The 19,831-nt window shown below is 46.2% G+C and overlaps 1 protein-coding gene across 1 annotated transcript in view; it reads left to right on the top strand.

Annotated features, from left to right (window-relative positions):
- Nucleotides 1-9,126, top strand: part of IFIH1 (interferon induced with helicase C domain 1) — a 76,089-nt gene extending 66,963 nt beyond the window's left edge. Inside the window, exons 17-18 of the mRNA XM_088474889.1 lie at nt 5,127-5,220; nt 8,510-9,126. Coding sequence (XP_088331015.1) covers nt 5,127-5,220; nt 8,510-8,707 — 292 coding nt within the window. The 3' untranslated portion in view covers nt 8,708-9,126. The remainder of the gene's footprint in view (nt 1-5,126; nt 5,221-8,509) is intronic.
- Nucleotides 9,127-19,831: the final 10,705 nt, after the last annotated feature.

Below are 19,831 nucleotides of genomic sequence, written 5' to 3'. Positions count from 1 at the left end.
ATTTGATTTCCTTGCAAATGTTGAGGTCTTTACCTGCCAGAAAAAAATTGTGTACTCCTACTCCATTTTGTTTTTTCTTGTTAGTCGCCATTTTGTTTTTATTTTTTAAATCATGGAGATCTCATCTTTGATATGCTGAGCCAGCCATTCAGAAGTGCTGGTCATAAGATAAAATACTGTCTGGGTTGTGTGAACATGCTGCACAGACCAGCTGATATCTCAGCTGGATATAGAGAGCATGGTCCCCAGGTTACGTTGTTCATGTGAGGGCAGCATACACAGATGGAGCTGGTTATTTTCACACAAATAGTGTAATCTGACTTCTGCAACTATGCCAGGTTTACCTATTACACAAACAAAATAGCATGTTATCAATGCACTTGTAGTGCGGCATATAGGGTCCATGTTAGTCTATGGCAGGGGTTCCCAAACTCTGGGCCTGATTCAGCAAGGATCGCTATTCTTCTTATATGCAACGCAGTTGCTAATATCAGCGGTGATATGTAAATGTTTGCATTCGCATTGCGATCGCCCACTTCCCCTTACTCACATCCGTATACTTTGGCAACATAGCAAAATAATCAGTAACATCGAGTAACATCAGACCCACACACACAGTTAAGGCAGGTCAGTCCTCACTCAGGAATTGCTTACTTCAGCGTACGCTATGTGGCCTCAGGCTGCTTATGGTGTCACAGTGGATAATTTATGCACGCACATGCAACGGCGTCCCAACGCACTGACACACCTGCATTCGCCGGACCACCCCCTGTCACCACCCACAAATGGTACTTCCTGTCAATGACACTGCGATCGTACTCCCGATCTCAGTGGCCGGTATGCGCAAGCGCAGTACGCAACAATCGGACAATTGCGTGCGTATAAGCAACTGCATTCCTTGCTGAAACACGCCTCTGTCCTCAAGGCACCCTAACAGTTCAGGATTTAAGGATATCCATGCTTGTGGATAGATGGTAAAATCAAACTGACTGAGGTACTAATTAAGTCACCTGTGCTTAAGTATGGATATCCTGAAAACCTGGACTGTTAAGGTGTCTTGAGGACTGAGGGCCTGATTCAGACCCGATCGCGAGCGCATAGCTCACTGCGCGTGCGTGAGCCCCATAGCGAGTGAATTTTCACTAACTGCGGGACTCACTACAAGACGGGGCGGCTGTCGATTGTTATTGACAGTCCACCCCGTTTTGTAGGCGTGCAGGGGGGTTGGATGGACAAACCGAGGCGTTCCTGAAGGAATACCTGCCGTTTGTGGGCGGCCCTACTTACATTACCAGTGATGTCAATAGAGCAGGAAGTTCACTGGGGCTTGCGGTGGATGAGACCCTACCACAAGGGTCTCGTCACAAGCCCGATGGTCGCGATAATCGCGACCATCGCCAGGCCGCCTGCTAAAGCTGTGGGTGGTCACCCACAGCTTAGCGAGCAGCCTGGAGGCCGGTGAAAAAAAAAACCAAAAACGTCCCACCCTGATTCAGAGCGAGTGCTCGCAAATAGCGAGCGCCTCTGAATCAGGGCCTGAGTTTGGAAACCACTGGTCTATGGTTTTGAGGGTCACATCGTACTGCATGTCCCAAAGAAGCATGATCCATCTTTACTGCAGATTCACCCATGAGTGGGGCATTTTTTCCCCCTACAGAATTGAGTGGTACTAAGAAACTGGAGCATTTTAATCTCTGCTAAATTTCTCTTCCTTACTGTAAATATAGTCTGGGGTTGCTGCCATAATGATCTGTTGTCAACTAGCCCGTGCTCCTGTGTATACGTATGCTGGGTGCTGTAATAAAGGAACTCATTTGTTCCTTTATTAAAAGTGTGATGTTTAATCAGCAAGTGACTTCTCATTTGTAAATTACCTATGATACCTGCTGGCAAACTTCTATAAAAGTTCCAAAGTGCAAATGCGGTGCTGGAACCATGGCGTGACTCGATGTGCCCAGCTGTACCTGGGCAAATCGCCAAGGTGCCAAGGCTTGTGGAGAAAACTGGCTGCATCTTTAGTGAAGCAGAAGTTTAAAGAGACAGAGGGAAGTGGTTGGGTAGAGTAAAGGTCCTACAGAAGTATAGCGTTCTGCGGAGCAGTGTATAAAATCGATTTATTTTTTTTTCTATTACAGTTTGTACAATTTGATTACTGTAATAAGTTAAAGCAAGGACTTATATTAAGGAGCATTTCTTGAAATTCAGAGCGATGCGTATCAAATTTCACCGTGCAAAACAGGGGCAGATGTAGGATTTCTAGAGGGGGGTTTCCAAATGCTTGATTTTACAGTGAGTATGGCTAGCCAATTAAGAGGACATAATTAATACTTAACCAGCTCTTGTCTGCCTCATACAAAGTGCAGTGTTTGCAGTACTTCAGACTTGTACAGAGCCAGCAGTCACAGTAAGCCATTAGAGGTGGTAGTAAGGCTAAAGTGGTCAAGAAAAGGTAAAAAATTCCATAATAAATATACAAAATACAACCAGTAGGAGACAGAACTGAACTCCTCAAGCACATATTCTCCCACCGCATAGTAAGATGCCTTACCCTCCTTGCTGGCAGCTGTTCTTTGGTCTAGTGCACTGATTGATCGCTCAGATCCACGCACAACAGACTTGGTAGGAGAATCTGCTGCCACTCGCAGCAGCTCCGTTCCATCCCTTATACTTCATGTTGTGGCCATAGCTCTAGTAAACTCCTGTAACATACTACTGCTATTGTGGTCAGGGCGGGGGGACTCTCCTGTGATTACCTGTGCAAAAGTACATAAACTTTGAGTCAACTTAATGTTAACAGAGGGCCTGATTCAGAGCCGCTCGTAAGCTCCGAGCGATGTTCGCACATCTGCGCATGCGTATGGGTTTTAGTACGCATGCGCGAACCAGTCAGTGCAGTCGAAAATCGTGTGCTCGCAAAATAGCGAATGCCAGCTAATTTGAGTGACAGGAGGAGGCGTTTGTGGGTGGTAACAGGGGAAGGTGATTGAAAACGGGGAGTGGAGATCCGAACGCAGGCGTGCCAAACGGTCAAAACGGGCGTTTTAAAGGTGTGCATAATTAACAAAGCAGCGTCATCTACCACGTCACTTGGCTGTCTTTTAGCCTGAACTGTTCGCATGATTGCGGTAGGAAAATCCGACCACAAGCACTGCGAGCAGTTCATACGCCTTTCGATGTACTCGATTAATCTAATAAATAGCGGAGATGACGTATGATGCGAGCGGCCAGGGGCCGTTTTTTCCAAAATAGTGAGTGCATGTTTCGTTCGCTCGTTCAGACATAGAGGCGTCAACAGACCGCAAAGAGCGAGCGCTTAATTTAAATAGCCAGCCCCTTTTTCTGAACGAGCGTCCGCAAATAGCGTCCGGCTCTGAATCAGGCCCTGAGATCACAGACAGTGCCAAAGACCTCACAGTCTTATAATTAATGCAAGTCATAAATTTGAGATATTTTTGAAGAAAAATTGAAACGTTTATTTTATTAAAAATAATAAAGAGGTAAGAGATTGGCCAGTGATGTGAAGTTTACACTCTTGCACAGAATGCTTCTTCAGATTTTAGTACCGTTCTGTACATTGATTTGAATTTATAGTTTGTGGCATTATATCCCAAGGGTGGAGAGTTGATACTCCAGTCCAGAACCAAAATGTTTTGGGGGGAATTTACCGAAAGTTCAAAAAAGTAAAGTTGTTGCACCCAATCAGATTCTAGTTATCATTTATGTAGTGCATTCTAAAATGATAGCTAAGATCTGATTCGCTGTTAATAAATTATTTTTTAGAAGTCTCCACCCTTGTTTTGCACATTGGGGGTCTGATTCTGAATCGCAAGCAGTAACAACTATTGTCAGTTACCTTTTTGCCAAGGTCGCCACAACCCTTTCCCTTCTGTACATCCAAGAGGTCAAATGTGCACGGACTGAGACGTTCACTTTTACTGTCCGTGCATATAGTAATACTGATTGATGTGTCCTTATACACCACCTTCGGTCGCATCATCGAAACTTGCACCTGCACCAGCCCTATGGCAGGTGCAGTGTATCCGTCTGACCATGGCCTCCTATGCTGGCGGCTGTGAACACTGGCCCTGATTCAGACCCGCTCGCAGCCGCTGGCCGCTCGCTGGGTCTGTAGGCGTTTTTTTTTTTTCTCCTGCCGCTCGCACAGCTGTGTGAGACCACCCACAGCTTGTGTGAGCGGCCAGGAGACCATCGCGACCAGTTTCCCGCCCAGCGAATGCCAGGTGTTCCTATGGGAGCGCCTGCGTTTGTACAGCCACCCCCTCTACCCGCCCACAAAACGGGGCGTGCTGTCACTCACCATCGACAGCCACCCCGTCTTGTTGCGAGCCCCGTAGTGTCTGAACTTCAGTCGCTCGGGGCTCGCACATGCCGGACGTGGCGCATGCGCAGTGCGCAAACATCGGGCCGCTTGCGAGCGCACAGTGCTTGCGAGCGGCTCTGAATGAGCTCCACAGCCCCTTGCGTTGACACACCCACAACACTCCCATAACACACCCACTGAATAACCATTTTGCGTGCACTAAAATACACCACCAAGGAACGCCCATCACTTTTCCACAACATTTTTTATTCTGTGTGTCTCGATCGCAACAACACCTTTATGCAAACACTCTGAGTAACGCGTAATGTGCCATAGGACTTTTTAGAATGTAATGATTAGCGTCTGAATTAGGCCCTGGGTGTGCTGCGTAAATGATCTCCATTGTCTGGTAAATAAGAAAAAACCTAAAAGAAAATATTTTTTGCTTTCTTTTATTTATAAGGTTCCACAAAGGTTCTCTAGTGTTGTACATAGGAGAAAGCACAAACACCATGGCGTATATTTACTAAAGGTCGATTTTGATCGATTTTAAATCCTTCCAAATCACTGTTGACTTTCTAGAGCTAAATCACACATTTACTAACACTTAAAAAAAAAAAAAAATGTCTGTTAGTAAATGCGTGATTTAGCTCCAGAAATTCAATATTGATTTAGATGGATTTAAAATTGATCAAAAACAATTAAAATAGACCTTTAGTAAATATACCCCCATGTATCAAAATGAAACTGATAAACTCACTGAAATATTTACACATTTAATATGTTATTTTTTTTTTCTTTTCAGGAAACTGTATAAACTGGGAGAAAATAAAACACTTCAAGAAAAATCTGCCGATTACCAAACAAATGGTGAAATTATTTGCAAGGATTGTGGACGAGTAAGTGCAGTTCAAATGGCGAAGAGAATTAACTATGATTTTAAATCATTTGATCTCGATCCTCATGCATTTAACTGTTTGTTAAAATGGGGTTGAGAGGAGGTCCTGCTGACTTACGTTGTGTAAGGAATCCTGGTTGCACTTACCTTTTACTACTTAGGATGTTGCCACTACTAGTATTATTTCTGGATGCCCTGGAGGTCAGCCTCAAACCACAACACCGGGAGCAAATATGTTAGGCAGAAACTGAATACATTTCATTTTACATGGCAAGATGTGATTCAGACAGGACAGGTATCAAGTGCTGATACCTGTCCTGGAAGCTGTTACTAAATGTGAGACTGCACTTGTTAATTGAATGGTAGAGGTAGATATTTTCCCTCGTGAGACAAGGGGACTGATTCAGTAGAGGATGCAGATGGTGATACTCATGCAGATTCACGATTATCGAGAATCGCCGCATGCGCAGGAACCATTCCGCGCATGTGTAGGACAGGTACTGCGAGATCGCATACAGGGTCCCTTATGCCGCTGCTTAAATGACAGGCAGGCATTTGCGGGGTGGGGCAGGGCCGACCTGTGTTCCCAGAAACAGGGGTGTCATCTGCGTCCATGCCTCCAGCATTTACATGTTAGCAGGATGGAATTGCAAAGCTGCTAGTGTACGGCTTTACAATTCCATCCACTGCTCAATCAGCCCCAAGATACCAAGCGCCCGCTGGAGAAAGTAACAATGGAGACATTTTCATCAGCCATATCAGGGTCGGGGTCTCCTTATTGGAATGAAATTTTGAGAGATGCAGTTGCAGATTTTCAGATTGTAAGAGTCCAGGATGAGTAATAACATAGGCCTTGGTTCGCAAACCTTAAGTTTGTGGGTATCCTGGAGGTGGTGGAGACTTACCTCTGGAAAGAGAGTACACCGCATGTTTTGTAAGAAACCAATATACACTAATTTCCACACTGTTGTATTATAAGGACGGCTCACACTAAAGGCCGATTACACTTAACAAATACTTTAGTTTTGATATATCAGGATTTCACATTGGAGATTCAACTCCAAAGGGCCAAGCTTATCTTGGCATATAGGAGCCAGTGAAAGCTAACTTTGACATAGGCAATTCTGTATCCATATCGGGCTGAGAGTAATTGATGATGACAGGTCCCACTTTCTCATTGCCCTAGAAGACATGCACCATTGGCTGGAAGCGTGTGGGCCAGCCAACTCAACTCAGGCCCAGTAATACATGCCTGACACAAAGGCAGGGGACATGTACATATAAGTGTATTTTGACTCCCTATTTTTCCAGCATAGCCTCAAGAAGAACAGCATTTTGCATATTTTTCTCTGCTGTTTGGTTCTTTAGCAGAGAATATTGACAGCCATTGTTCTTCAGTCATGTTTAGTTTTAAAATCTCCATTTGTTGCACCTGCAAACATCCTATGTTTCCTGCCAACCCTGGCTGGTGCTTTCTACTGCCTACACCAGCTCCATCCTATATATCAGCTACTTGGCAGCAATTGTGGCCGAGGTCATCTTCCCCAAGTCATTACCTCAAGTACAATTCTTTATACACTCACATTAGTATTAACCTGCCAGCATGTGGGATTTTGAAGTGCAGTTTTCACCCCTGGCATCTTTGTTCTCAAAAGGAAATCTCATTTTATGCATCTCCCTCAGCAGTAAAAATCCACCTAGGGCTGCCCATTATTCTGGGCAAAATTTGCTCACTCTGCACATTGATGCAGAGTTCCATGCAGGGAGGCTCACTCTACACAAACACACATTCAGGTCAGGTTCGTCAGTGACCTTTTGCAGTGGTGACCATCTGTTTTGTGGACGGATCTATCTGTGGACCTCATTCAGAGCCGCTCACTCTGAATGAGGGCGGCCTCTTTTTTTTATTTTTTTTTTAAGCCGGCCTCCTGGCCACTCGCTAAGCTGTGTGTGACCACCCACAGCTTTTGCGAGCGGCCAGGTGATGGTCGCTACCATCGGGCTTGCGACGAGACCCTTGTGGTAGGGTCTCATCTACCGCAAGCCCCAGTGAACTTCCGGCTATAATAGAGCCGGAAGCTCAATACTGACATCACTGTAGGACCGCCGACGAACGGGTCTGTTTGTCCAGCCATCCCCCCACCCCGCCTACAAAACGGGGCGAGCTGTCGATCTCAACATCAACAGCCGCCCCGTTTGTAGCGAGTGAATTTCTCACCCGCTCCGGGGCTCACACACGCGCATTGCACATGCCGCACGTGCACAATGCCCCACCATCGACCCGCTTGCGAGCGGGTCTGAATCAGGCCCTATATCCATTCTATGTCTATCAATGTTGAGTGACCATGCACAATGCCACATTGCCGCCACTGGTTGAGTTAAGCGATAGACGACATTTCCTTAAATCATAATCCAGCCCATAATTGCTGCCTCCACTGTTTGTAGCCAATAGATTCACTTTAACTTGTTCATTACACATTTAATATAGATAGTAAATAAATGGAAAAAAACACTAGCGCTTCAAAACATTATACAGGCAGCAAAGAACTACATAGGAGGAGTCTCTATTCCTCCAAAAAGTTACATACACATATAGAGATATAATTCTTGCGCCACTGAATGGGGTCAACGAGTGTTCCTTTATATAATATCAGGAATAAATCCGATAAAATCAGTCACCAATGTTCCTTATCAAATTCTACTTTCTCTGATCTTCATAAGCCTCAGGATAACACTTTCATGAATATTTCCAAAGACCATGTGAACGAGAAGAAACAGAATTTCTATATGGTGAAGTACTTCAAAAAAACTTTATTACAACATCAACATATAAAATATCAAAACATAATCCACAGGATAGGGTAAAAAATAGCCGTGTACCGTGTTGTAGGGGTGTAGTCTCCTATAGCACCCAAGCAAGCATGAGATGGTAAAACCCCACCAGTCTCCCGGGAATGACTCGTGGACTTGCTTCAGTTTTTTTTAAGTACTTCACCATATAGAAATTCTGTTTCTTCTCGTTCACATGGTCTTTGGAAATATTCATGAAAGTGTTATCCTGAGGCTTATGAAGATCAGAGAAAGTAGAATTTGATAAGGAACATTGGTGACTGATTTTATCGGATTTATTCCTGATATTATATAAAGGAACACTCGTTGACCCCATTCAGTGGCGCAAGAATTATATCTCTATATGTGTACATTTAATATAGAGTATTGTTTGTTTAATTTTTTTTGTCTTTGCGACTTATTACTGTAATTATTTACATTATAACATTTTTGTTTTGCAGACATGGGGAACAATGATGATACACAAAGGCACTGACCTACCCTGCCTGAAAATTTGTAACTTTGTAATCAAATATCAGCATGGAAAGTTGACCACAGACACCTTGGATGCTTGGCGTGAACTGCCAATTAGGTTTCCACCATTTAAACACAGTGCCTGTGGTGATGATGATGATGAGGAGGAGGAGGAGGACGACTAGGTACAAAATGTACCAGAACTTGTTTTTTTCGCCGCTTTTAGGAGCATCACAATATTTATTGCAACATATTACAACATAGCTGGGCAATTGGCTCATCTAACCGCTTTCCAAAGAGGTCACTCCAGGTTTGGATATATGAGCATCATATGATTGACTCAAATCCTAATCTGAGACGGCCCCTTCACTTAGGTAAACCTGGATACTTTCCAGACCTCAGGCGAATCTCCATAAATGTTGCAGTGTGGCCAGGAGTTTCCTATTTCTCTAAACTTGCTCTTCAGCCTTCTTAATGGGACTTGTGGTAAAGGGATGCGTTTGGCATCCCCGCGGACAGGATGCCGACAATTACATTACCGGCGCCGGTCATAATCACGGCACCAGCATGCCGACCCCCAGGAGGCCGAAAGTAAGTAGCGGGGTGGGGGGGAGTGTCAGGGGTTAGGCACTAGGGGGAGGGTTAGGCACTAAGGAGGGAGGTTTAGGGTGCGGGGAGGGGGAGGTGAGGTTCAGGCACTAGAGGGGGAGGTTAGGGTTAGGCACCAAAGAGAGAGGGTTAGGGTAGGGAGAGGGTTAGCATACTGACCAACAAGTGTCGGCATATTAACCCTGTCAGGATGCTGGTACATCACCATGTTTTAATAAATAATATGGTTGATAATGCAAAAATAGCAGCCAACTGGCCAGTAACATGTCTCCTACAGTGGTACATTTCCCAGCATTAAACTCATGGGTGTCAATTCAGTTAGCCACAATGGAAAGAGTTGCTGTTGCTCGTTACTTGATCTTGCCCCGGGCTCGCTGATTTCTGTACGAAGCCCTATTGGGCAGCAAATAAGATTCAGCGAGAACGGAGCTACCATAAGTGTGGCATACAGCTGCACTTACTTGCATGGGCAAGATTATTGAATCGACCAGCTACAGTACACAATGGTGTATGGCTTATGGTAAGAAGAAGAGTAAGGCCCAAATGTAATATGTTTTGATTTGCTGGTCCTGGCACCACTAGTTTTAAAGCGGCAATTAGTATCATGGCAAAACCAGGTTGAATCCCGGCGGGACCAGCAAATCAAGCTTATTACCTTTGAGCCTTAAGCTAGGTACACACTTGACAGATTTGCAAATTACTAGACAAATTCTGATGACCAAAACGATCCCCATAACATCAGATGTGGAGCGTATACACTACACAATACTTACTTTGTTTCAATCGAACACCTGGGCTTCAAATCGAGGTGACTTTTTTATATGCAGGATTGGGTCGATCTCCATACACACTGCAAAATCCAAATACTGCCTTTTTCAATGGGACCGACATAGCATGTGCAGCACACGACATATGCGATGGGTTATTGACCGTTCATCAGGCCCTGGTGCAGCGTACACAGGGCCTGATTCAGAGCCGGACGCTATTTGCGGACGGTCGTTCTGAAAAAGGGGCCGGATATTTAAATTAAGCGCTCGCTCTTTGCGGTCTGTTGACGCCTCTATGTCTGAACGAGTGAACGAAACATGCGCTCACTATTTTGAAAAACGCCTCCTGGCCGTTCGCATCATACGTCATCTCCGCTATTTATTAGATTAATCGAGTACATCGAAAGGTGTCTGAACTGCTCGCTATTCTTGTGATAGCATTTTCCTACCGCAATCATGCGAGCAGCTCAGGCTAAAAGACAACCAAGTGACGTGGTCGATGACGCTGCTTTGTTAATTATGCACTCCCTTAAAACACCCGTTTTGACCGTTTGGCACGCCTGCGTTCGGATCTCCACTCCCCGTTTTCAAGCACCTTCCCCTGTTACCACCCACAAACGCCTCATCCTGTCACTCAAATTAGCAGGCATTCGCTATTTTGCGAGCACACGATTTCCGACCGCACTGACTGGTTGGCGCATGCGCATTACAACCCATACGCATGCGGAGATCTGCGAACATCGCCCGGAACGAACGAGCGGCTCTGAATCAGGCCCACAGTAAACAATTCTCTGCCCCATGAAGTGTATATCTTATACCCAGCTTTAGAGATGTACAGTTCGGTTTTCTTGAAAAAACGAACACACCTGAACTTTAGGGGTTCCGAGTCGAGTCAGATCCCAGTTCAGAATCACTTTGGGGTCAGAACTCGAATTTAAAAAACGAACTTCAGTTTTGGATTGCATGTAAACAAATCCAAATGTCATGATTTTAGCTATGTTTATCGATTCTTTTATCAATTTTAAAGGAGTCCAAAACCAAATCCGAACCAAAACGCTTGATGGTGGTATTGCAATAATACGTTAATGAATTAGAACCAAAACTGAAACACGGGCCATTGTGCACATCTCTACCCAGCTTAAAACTTTAGTGAGAGAGACTAAGTAAATTGTGGATGTTTACCGGTACTACACTGATAATTGCACTATTTATAGGAAAGAATACTCCGTCCTTTTCGCTTTTGGGCCTTCGTAAACAAATGTACTCATGTGCCAGCTATCCTGTTATGTCATAAATACAGTTCATTATTCTGCATAAAACAGATCTTCCAACCAGAAATCATTGGGAAAATGGTATTGTGGTATCAATTTATCTTGCTCTTTGACCTGTTTTTTATTTTTGGGCGTGATTAAAAATATAGTATGTTTTGTGGATGAATTATGCCCATTTTCAATCTGGCTGTTTTAGAGTGTATGTGATCATTTAATTGCAGTTTGACTTCTTCCTGTTTAGCAACGTTACATATTTCAATCCTTTTTATTCTAACGGTCTGTTCTGCATCATGTCAATAAAGTTGGTTATGAACAATAATTTATTAACAGATAAATGTAAATAATATGGCATACAATACAAATTTCCAATCATCTATGCAGCCCTTATGCATTGGCACGGGTATTTAATTGTTACTGTAAATTGTTTAAATGTACAGTACATGTTGTGTTTCCCGTTTAACCACTTGCCTGGCATAGTCGCATCGTTTGCGACCCCAAAGGCGACTGCAGAGAGGAGCAGACACCGGGGAAATGTATATTAACACCCCTCAGCCCCCCAGTGTATACCTGACGACTGATTAGAGGAGCAACCGCTAAGGAAATTAAAGTTGCAATGGTCGCGATGTTCCTATCATCGATAGTCTGATATATCGTTGACCGATGTTAATGTTATGTGTTTAAAAAATATATATTTATTTCAAATAATATTGTGTTGGATAAGTTTTTAATAGATGTTCTTGACCTAATTCCATCATAAAATTAAAAAAAATTAGCTGTTTTTGAAAAAAAAAAATTGCCAGATAACTGGTCAAATTGTGTCGCTGTATCAGTCTATGTAACCCCTTTATGTAACCTCTCTGTTTCTACTTCAGGGTCCATAGGGGGTCCACAGGGTTGACCTTGGGGTATAGGTTGGGAACCAAATCCGGGCACCACGCAGTTAAAGCTTTTAGCTCCCAGGATGCACTTGGGTCCACTCTCCCTATAACCCCACCCCCAAGCCAGAGGCACCTCAGTTTAAGTTGGTGCCCGGCCGGAATCGGGTCACCGTTTAGTGCAGTGGGGAGCTGATTAGCAGCCCCTAAGCTTTATTTTTTCTAAAGGACAGAGTTTTTTATTTTTCCTTTGGATTCTTCAGAGCGGCAGCGTCAGACTGTCCATAGGACGTCTAAGCTGCCGCTCCGTCACCCCGCTGGCGCCGAGACGCCAGTACAGATCTGGGGATCTCAGCGGGACCCCAGAGTCTGTACTAGCCGGACTCTGCGGGCGCCCAGGACTGCTGCCGGATCCACGGGGAGCAGGTAAGGCGCGGGTCACCGCTTGCGGTGATCCGCGCATTTAAAATGCAGTCCTGTGCCTCCGGTCTCTGGGGACAGACCGGAGGCGCCGGCAGTGGCGGCGGGCCCCCCATACCCCGTGTGTCCACTAGACCAGGGACTTAGTGTTCGGTGCAGGGAGCCGGCGTCCCGGGGGTTAATAGCCGGCCAGGGGAGACAGCCTTCCCTGTTACAGAGGCTACTCCCCTCAGCTCAGCGCGCCTTTCAGTATCTATAGTCTGGCGTCGCTGAGCTGCTTCCTCCGCGGGCCACGCTTCTTCTGAGGTCTCCAGCGGCCATTTTCTCTGTGGTGCAGCAGAAATCTCTGGAGATGGCAGTGAGTCCAGTCCCCCTGCGTACCTCACCATCAGGTCAGTGTACACAGCGCTGTAGCCTTCCCAGACACTGAATCTGGGCAGTTGAATGCAGTGTAATAGTGCAGTATATTATATGACATGTTTATGTATATATGTATATATCTGCATTGTATGTGACTTATGCTAGTGCTGACTGTACTTTATTCTCTCACCTGTCAGTGTATATCTATCCCTTTCCTTATCTGCCCTAATACAGCTGTACTTGGGGTGGTTCTGAGACCTCACATTTATATACTTGTTAATATTTGTGAGGTTTGTCACATACTGTTGCGTGCTGCACGTTGCCATATTTTGAGTGGAACTGTGTGTTGCATACGCTGAAAATGGGTCCCTGCAGCTAATTTTTAGTTTCAGTCAGGACCAGTATAGCGCTGCTTGATCACAAGGCTTGGTCAGATATGTCTGACCAGGAGATAGAGCGTTATACTGCACCCATTTTTACTATCCTGCAAGCCATGTGCTGCAGGTGTTAGTGCGGAGGATTTAACTCTTAAAGGGTTCTGTATGTGGCGTCATCGGGTGCCGGCCCCTTTCACGACCCCCTTGGGCGGTTTGTTTTCTCGGGATCCTCTTAATTGCGGATCGCCGGGCGGGCCCCATTGTTGTACCTCACTTGGGGTTACTTCACCATACTGCCCTTTTTCATCTCAGGGTATCTCGCAGTTTCTTGCACTCTTCGCCTGTGACACAGACTACCGCTCCCTACAGGGGTTTTTCGAGTATATGAATTCCCCCTGGTGCCACAATAGTCTGTCATGCCCCTTGCAGGGATTACCACAACAGCCACCCTGGGTGGATGTCGTTTTTCTATGAAACGCAAATTGGCGTGGTTGACGCCCTGTGCTTACTTCCCACTTGGCTCTACCGTGAACTGGATACTGTTTTGGGCTCTTTCCCTCTTACACGGGGGGAAGCCTATCTCAAGTATTATTATCCCTGTTTTAGGGCTGGTAGCAGGTCCATTCTGCACCTGTATCATACACCCTCAGTATTACGTGCCTTTTGGGTCCCTGTTGCTGACTAGCGGGTGGATCGCATGGCGGGACTCTGGCTGTTGCCAGATATGAGGTATTACAACAGTGTTTGGTCTCCTGTCCCAAATTCCCTGAGGGTCATCATGAGCCCCTCCTGGGGTGGATGGGCGTGTTACTCGTCGGATTACAGACGTTACTACGCATCCCATTCCTGCGTGGTCGGATTCTTCTGATCCGTAGGTGGTAACTCTGCCTGAAATCAGTATACTCGCTTTCAGGGGTTGTTACCCATCCTACCATGGCGATAGCATGGTTGGTTAATACTATTGCATACTGAGCTGATGCATTTGTAATGTTTTTTCCCCTCCAACACGTCTGGGGTTCAAATGTATTTGGTTGCTCACGTAATATATGCAGTTGTCATAGGTGGACATGCCTATATTGGATACCAGCTCCTAATTTTCAGAGTTCCGGCTGCGACGGTATCCTCCGTAATACCCTATGGCTGCGCTCTGGGAATGCAGAGGTGCAGATACCATCTATAGGGTATATCTTGTTGGGTCCTGACCTTGACAGTGGCAGTACAAATTTCCCGCCGTCAGCTATGCTCACTACGGGGCCTCAGACTATTAAGTCTTTTTGTCCTCTGGGTCAGCCTAAAGGTCTGTTTCTTCATAGACTGTCGGCCTTTACAAGGGCCGACATATCCAGTTCCGAGCAGACCTGGACTGCCAGCCGATCCTGCTTCTGAACCTACGGATATATCGTCAGCCTGACGAGACAGGCCTACCACTGGGAGATGGCGATTTCTCAGTTTGCCCGGTACTAGTGTCTAGTTGCCACGGCTACGTGGGTAGGAGGGTACGCACTCTCTTTGCTCAGGCGGCCTATTTCCATGTGATGGTACGCAGGCCCTTATTCGGAACAGGGCCTTACAAATCCAGAAAGCTATACAGTTGTTGCGGTAAGCGGAGCTAATTGGGCCATCCCCACTTTCTCAGCGAGGGACTGGTTGTTCTGCTTTCTTTCTGGTGCGGTGGCTGAATGGTCCTCTTTGGCCTATTCTCTGTCTCAATTCCCCGAACCAGTTCCTAAAGCTACCTGGGCTCAGGAAGCAATCCCTATGCTCCATCATACTATGTTTGGAACCTGGGGACTTTATGGTATCACTGGATATACAGGACGCGTGCCTACGGGTACTTACAGAGACCTTACCTCAGCATGGACTGAGGTTTGCTGTATCACAGCACTTACGATTTTTCGGGCTCTGCCTGTTGGGACTGCTCTCAGCCCCACAGGGGTTTACCAGCGTTTTGGATTTTCTGACAGTTCTTCTGTTCAGTATATCCCAATGCTCCTGTACCTGGATGGCCTCCTGCTCTTAGCAGGATCACCGGGGTACTTTACAGCCGGGTCTGACTGACTGACAGGGGGGTTGACTGCAGACGTTTAATCAATGGGGAAAAAGTCCTCCCTGCATCCCTCTCTGGGTATTCTTCACCTAGGAGCCCTGCTGGATTCTCAGAATCTGAGAATTCTTCTGGCATAAGACGGCATCTCCACTCTTCCATTAGGAGTACATGGATGTCTGCGCAGTCGACATATGTCTTTACACTCTGGGATGCATGGTCCACTATTCAGTGTCTGCCTTTGGAAGGGTGGAATGGGCTTAGTTCCATTCCAGGCCTTTCCATAATTGGCTTATCTCCAGATGGAACAAGTTATTTCTGTCTGATCACTGTTCAAACGATGATGCTCTCCCCGGAGGCAAGTCGGTCCCTTTTCGGGTGACTATGGCCATCTCGTCCAGGGTATTCTTTGCTAAGGACAGTGTCTGGTTCGCATCCATTTCAGTGCAGTTGGATGTCTGTCGATTCCACCCTGTCAATTAACTGGTTGGAACTTTAGCCTGTCTTGGGCCTTCACTCTGGCATAACCCTTGTTTCCCGGTGAACCTGAAAAAGTTCAGTCCGACAGGGTCAGAACAGTGGCTTCCTTTTTAGCAATACTGTTCGTTGGGTGGCAATGTCAGGTATGTCATACATTCGGACATTGTCTGAGGGTCTCCTCCCGACCATCTCGACAGTGTTCATTTCAGGTGCTCTCCATTGGTAAGCGGGAGTCCTCAGCCGTCACGACGTGCATCCAGGGGACTAGTCTCTTCCCCAAGAGAGGTTTCATCTCCTGGTGAGCAGGGGGGGGGGGTCCTCCTGAGGTGACCCTCATGGCCTTCTGACTCTATCACACTATGGTGTTACAGTCCAACTCTGGGGATTCTGAAGCAACCTTCAGTGACTCTTTGTCGGTGAAGTAGTTCTTCCAATTTGCGTACCTGTGTTCTCCGGTCTCCATTCTTCCTCGAGGGAAGTGTTTCAATCGAGACGGAGATGCTTTCCTGCTGGTGGCTCCTGATTGCCCCAGATGTCAGGGGTACTTGGTTTTTCGGAGTCTCTCCATCGATACTCCATTCCTGATGCTTCACTGCCCAGACCTGTTGTCTCAGGGTCCTGGGGTTTGTCTTGGACCTGGGTCGTTTGTCTTTGACTGCGTCCCTACAGTGGTCTTACGGCTTCCCTGGCTTTGTCATCGTTGGAATGATTAGAGCACATGGATCAGTTTTTGCTGGGACCTACCACAAACTGTGGCAGCCATAATTCTTATGGTATTATACCTGTCGATATGATCCTCTGGTGTCCAGGATTTCCAGATATTCTGGCATTCCTTCCGGCTGGCTTGGGTTTCACCCTCGGCCTGGCCTTCCTGACAGTGCGGATCTCTACACTGTCAGTATGATTAAGATATGGAATTGCTCCGCTCTGGTATCCAGTTCATCCTTTGGAGTGTTTTCTGGATTATGCCTCCATTTGTCCTCCCTAGGGACTCCTTGGGAGTTAGTAGTGGTTCTTCGTTGACTCCGGGGAAAGTTAATGGAACCGCTGGTTGTGATTGCCATTACATGGTCTATTGCTTTGGCTTTCTCTCTTTCTCTCAGGGAGTTTATATCACCCAGGTGAGTGTCGGAATTGGGAGCCTTCTCATGTGGCTCCCTCTTCTGGAGGGCATCTTGTCAGGGTGTGAGTTGCTCTCACCCTGTGTTTCTTCTTAGTGATTTTTAGGTTCCATATTATTCTGGAACTTATGGTGAGGCCATTCAGTCCCCGGTCTTATCGGCTGGTGTGGCCTCATTGACTGTGGTCCGGCCTCTGTGGATTTATGTGATCCGTTCAAGTTCCTGACGGAAATCGGACTCCTTATTGGTGGTCTGAGATTTCTGGTTTTAACAGGAAAGGATGGCCAGCCTATGGCCAAATGTTGGCTGGACGGCCTCGTATGTCTTCTTCAGGGGCCTACCCATGGGTAGGCCTTTCTGTTGTTGATGCTTGTTTTTTCTCGGGCCATGTAACCCTCGTGGGTGGCTCGCTGTGGCGCCTTGGCTGTTTTGCCTTGCTAGATGGCCACGTGGTCTTCTGCCCACACCTTTTTAAGGTTCTAGGCATTGGTTTCCTTTGCCTCTCCGGATGCTTCCTTTTTGGCGGCGGATTCTCCTCTCAGCACAGGAGCGTCCCCTCCCTTGGTTGAACTGCTTTGGGACATCCCCAAGGTCAACCCTGTGGACCCCCTATGGACCCTGAAGTAGAAAACAAGAGATATGGTAAGAACTTACCTTTGTTATCTCTGTTTCTACGAAGTCCATAGGGTCCACAGGGCGCCCGCCCTGACGCACCTGGCTTCAAATGGGCTGTGTGGCTGGTCACCGGTTTTCCGTCTCCCATTTCTGTGAGTATGGTTATTGAGTGTTCCAGTTTTCTCTCTCTTTTTTTCTCCTCCTCCGGCCTTTGGCTACTTACAAACTGAGGTGCCTCTGGCTTGGGGGTGGGGTTATAGGGAGAGTGGACCCAAGTGCATCCTGGGAGCTAAAAGCTTTAACTGCGTGGTGCCCGGATTTGGTTCCCAACCTATACCCCAAGGTCAACCCTGTGGACCCTATGGACTTCGTAGAAACAGAGATAACAAAGGTAAGTTCTTACCATATCTCTTGTTATTTTATTAAGATTAAATTCTACCTAATGATTACAATGGACGTTTCAGAGTGTTGAAGTGTAGTGTTTGTGTAAAGTAAACACATATATAGAAATATGAGCTCTGGACTTCAGGCAGATTCTAACATTATCCATACTGGAAATAACAAGGAAACCATGCTTGGCGTTTGGTGGGGAAGAGAGGCTGATGGGCATAGATAAGCAATATTTTTGCTGTGTTGTAGAGGAAAAGGTGCTTATTCTTACATAACGCGTGCTGAGGTGTCCTACATTTCTCTTGCGCAGAAACTTCAAACTATGTGGTATTGTTGAGGTATGAAATTCCACAGATAAGGAAGCGCATGAGAGGAATCTTGCAGGAGAATGTTATATAAAGGAGTGAGACATTTGGGAAGGAACCAAGCAGGACACAAAAACAATATTATTTTTTTTAAGAGCACAATTAAACACAAATGATCTCCATTAATGAAGTGCACTGGTTGCCTATTCTCTGTTATTGAGAGATGCCTACGCAAACTTGTGATTGGAATAAACATTGGTACACCCTTCATTACTGTGCATTTGAAGTTCTGTTTTGCAATGTGGGCAAAGAATGCCTAGATAAGATATGTAGTTCTCTGCCAACGGGCAGCCGGAAGGCCCAAAATGCATCTCAATAACAGTAAAGAATGAGGCCTGAATTCTGGTAGCTTAGAGATGGTATAGAAATCCAGTTTCGTGGTGTGGAAATGGCTGTGTACCCCTCTACACAGCAAGGATTGTCACCGGAAATGTACCCCCTTTATCTTATTTTAGTAATCTTTACATTCAGGGCTGCACAATAAGGAGCTGATTCTCAGTCGCACATAATGGGCTGTAGTTGCGGACAGAGGGCCTGATTCAGAGCCGGACGCTATTTGCGGATGGTCGTTCCAAAAAAGGGGCCGGCTATTTAAATTGAGCGCTCGCTCTTTGCGGTTTGTTGACGCCTCTATGTCTGAGCGAGCGTTCGAAAAGTTAGCTCGCTATTTTGTAAAGACGCCCCTTTGCCTTTCGCATCACACGTCATCTCCGGTATTTATTAGATTAATCGGGAACATCGAAAGGCATCTGAACTGCTCGCAATTCTTGTGGTAGGATTTTCCTACCGCTATCACTGCGAGCAGTTCAGGCTAAAAGACAACCAAGTGACGTGGTCGATGACGCTCCTTTACTATTATACACTCCCATTAAATGCCGTTTTTACTGTTAGGCACGCCTGCGTTAGGATCTCCCCCGTTTTCAAGCACCTTCCCCTGTTACCACCCACAAACTGTACATTCTGTCACTCAAATTAGCAGCCCCTCACTATTTTGCGAGTGCACGATTTTCGACTGCAATGACTGGTTTGTGCATTACGACCCATACGCATGCGCAGTTGTGTGAACATCGCTCATAGCGAACGAGCGGCCGCTTACGAGCGGCTCTGAATCAGGCCCAGTACCCGAGGTCTCTGGCTAAATAAAGGAGAGATGTTACAAGCAGTAGCAAAACATCGCTCCCCTGCGTGCACTTTGTCATTGCGGCTCTGAATCAGGCCCAAAGTGAATTCTTCTCCAGCAGTCCCATCTTTCCAGTATATTCTCAATCTAGTGTAATGCAAGATAATGAAGCTTGGAGCTCTGAGCAGCTTTTACAGATTTCAGCAAAGGAATGAAGCAGCTGCTGCCTACTGTATATTTAAAGACACAGGGCCTGATTCAGCATGGATCTCAATTGCAACCGCGTACACAGACCGGTCGATGGTGCGTGCTGGGTATGAACGCGGTGCGCTGCTAAAGCATTGCGATCACTCACGCAGATAGAAAGCCATCACAGAATGGGTGATGGGATGTCAGCGTTTTGGGGTGATGACGGGAAGTGGTCTGAGAAACGCAGGCGTGCCTGTCCGTTTGAACGCCGTTGCATGGGCCTGCATAAATTAGCCACTGCGATGG

This window comes from Taudactylus pleione, unplaced genomic scaffold (assembly GCF_031769625.1).
Source record: "Taudactylus pleione unplaced genomic scaffold, aTauple2 ptg000156l, whole genome shotgun sequence".
Taxonomy (NCBI): Eukaryota; Metazoa; Chordata; class Amphibia; order Anura; family Myobatrachidae; genus Taudactylus; species Taudactylus pleione.
Note: the sequence above shows the minus strand (reverse complement) of the source record. Positions and strands in the feature narration are given on the sequence as shown.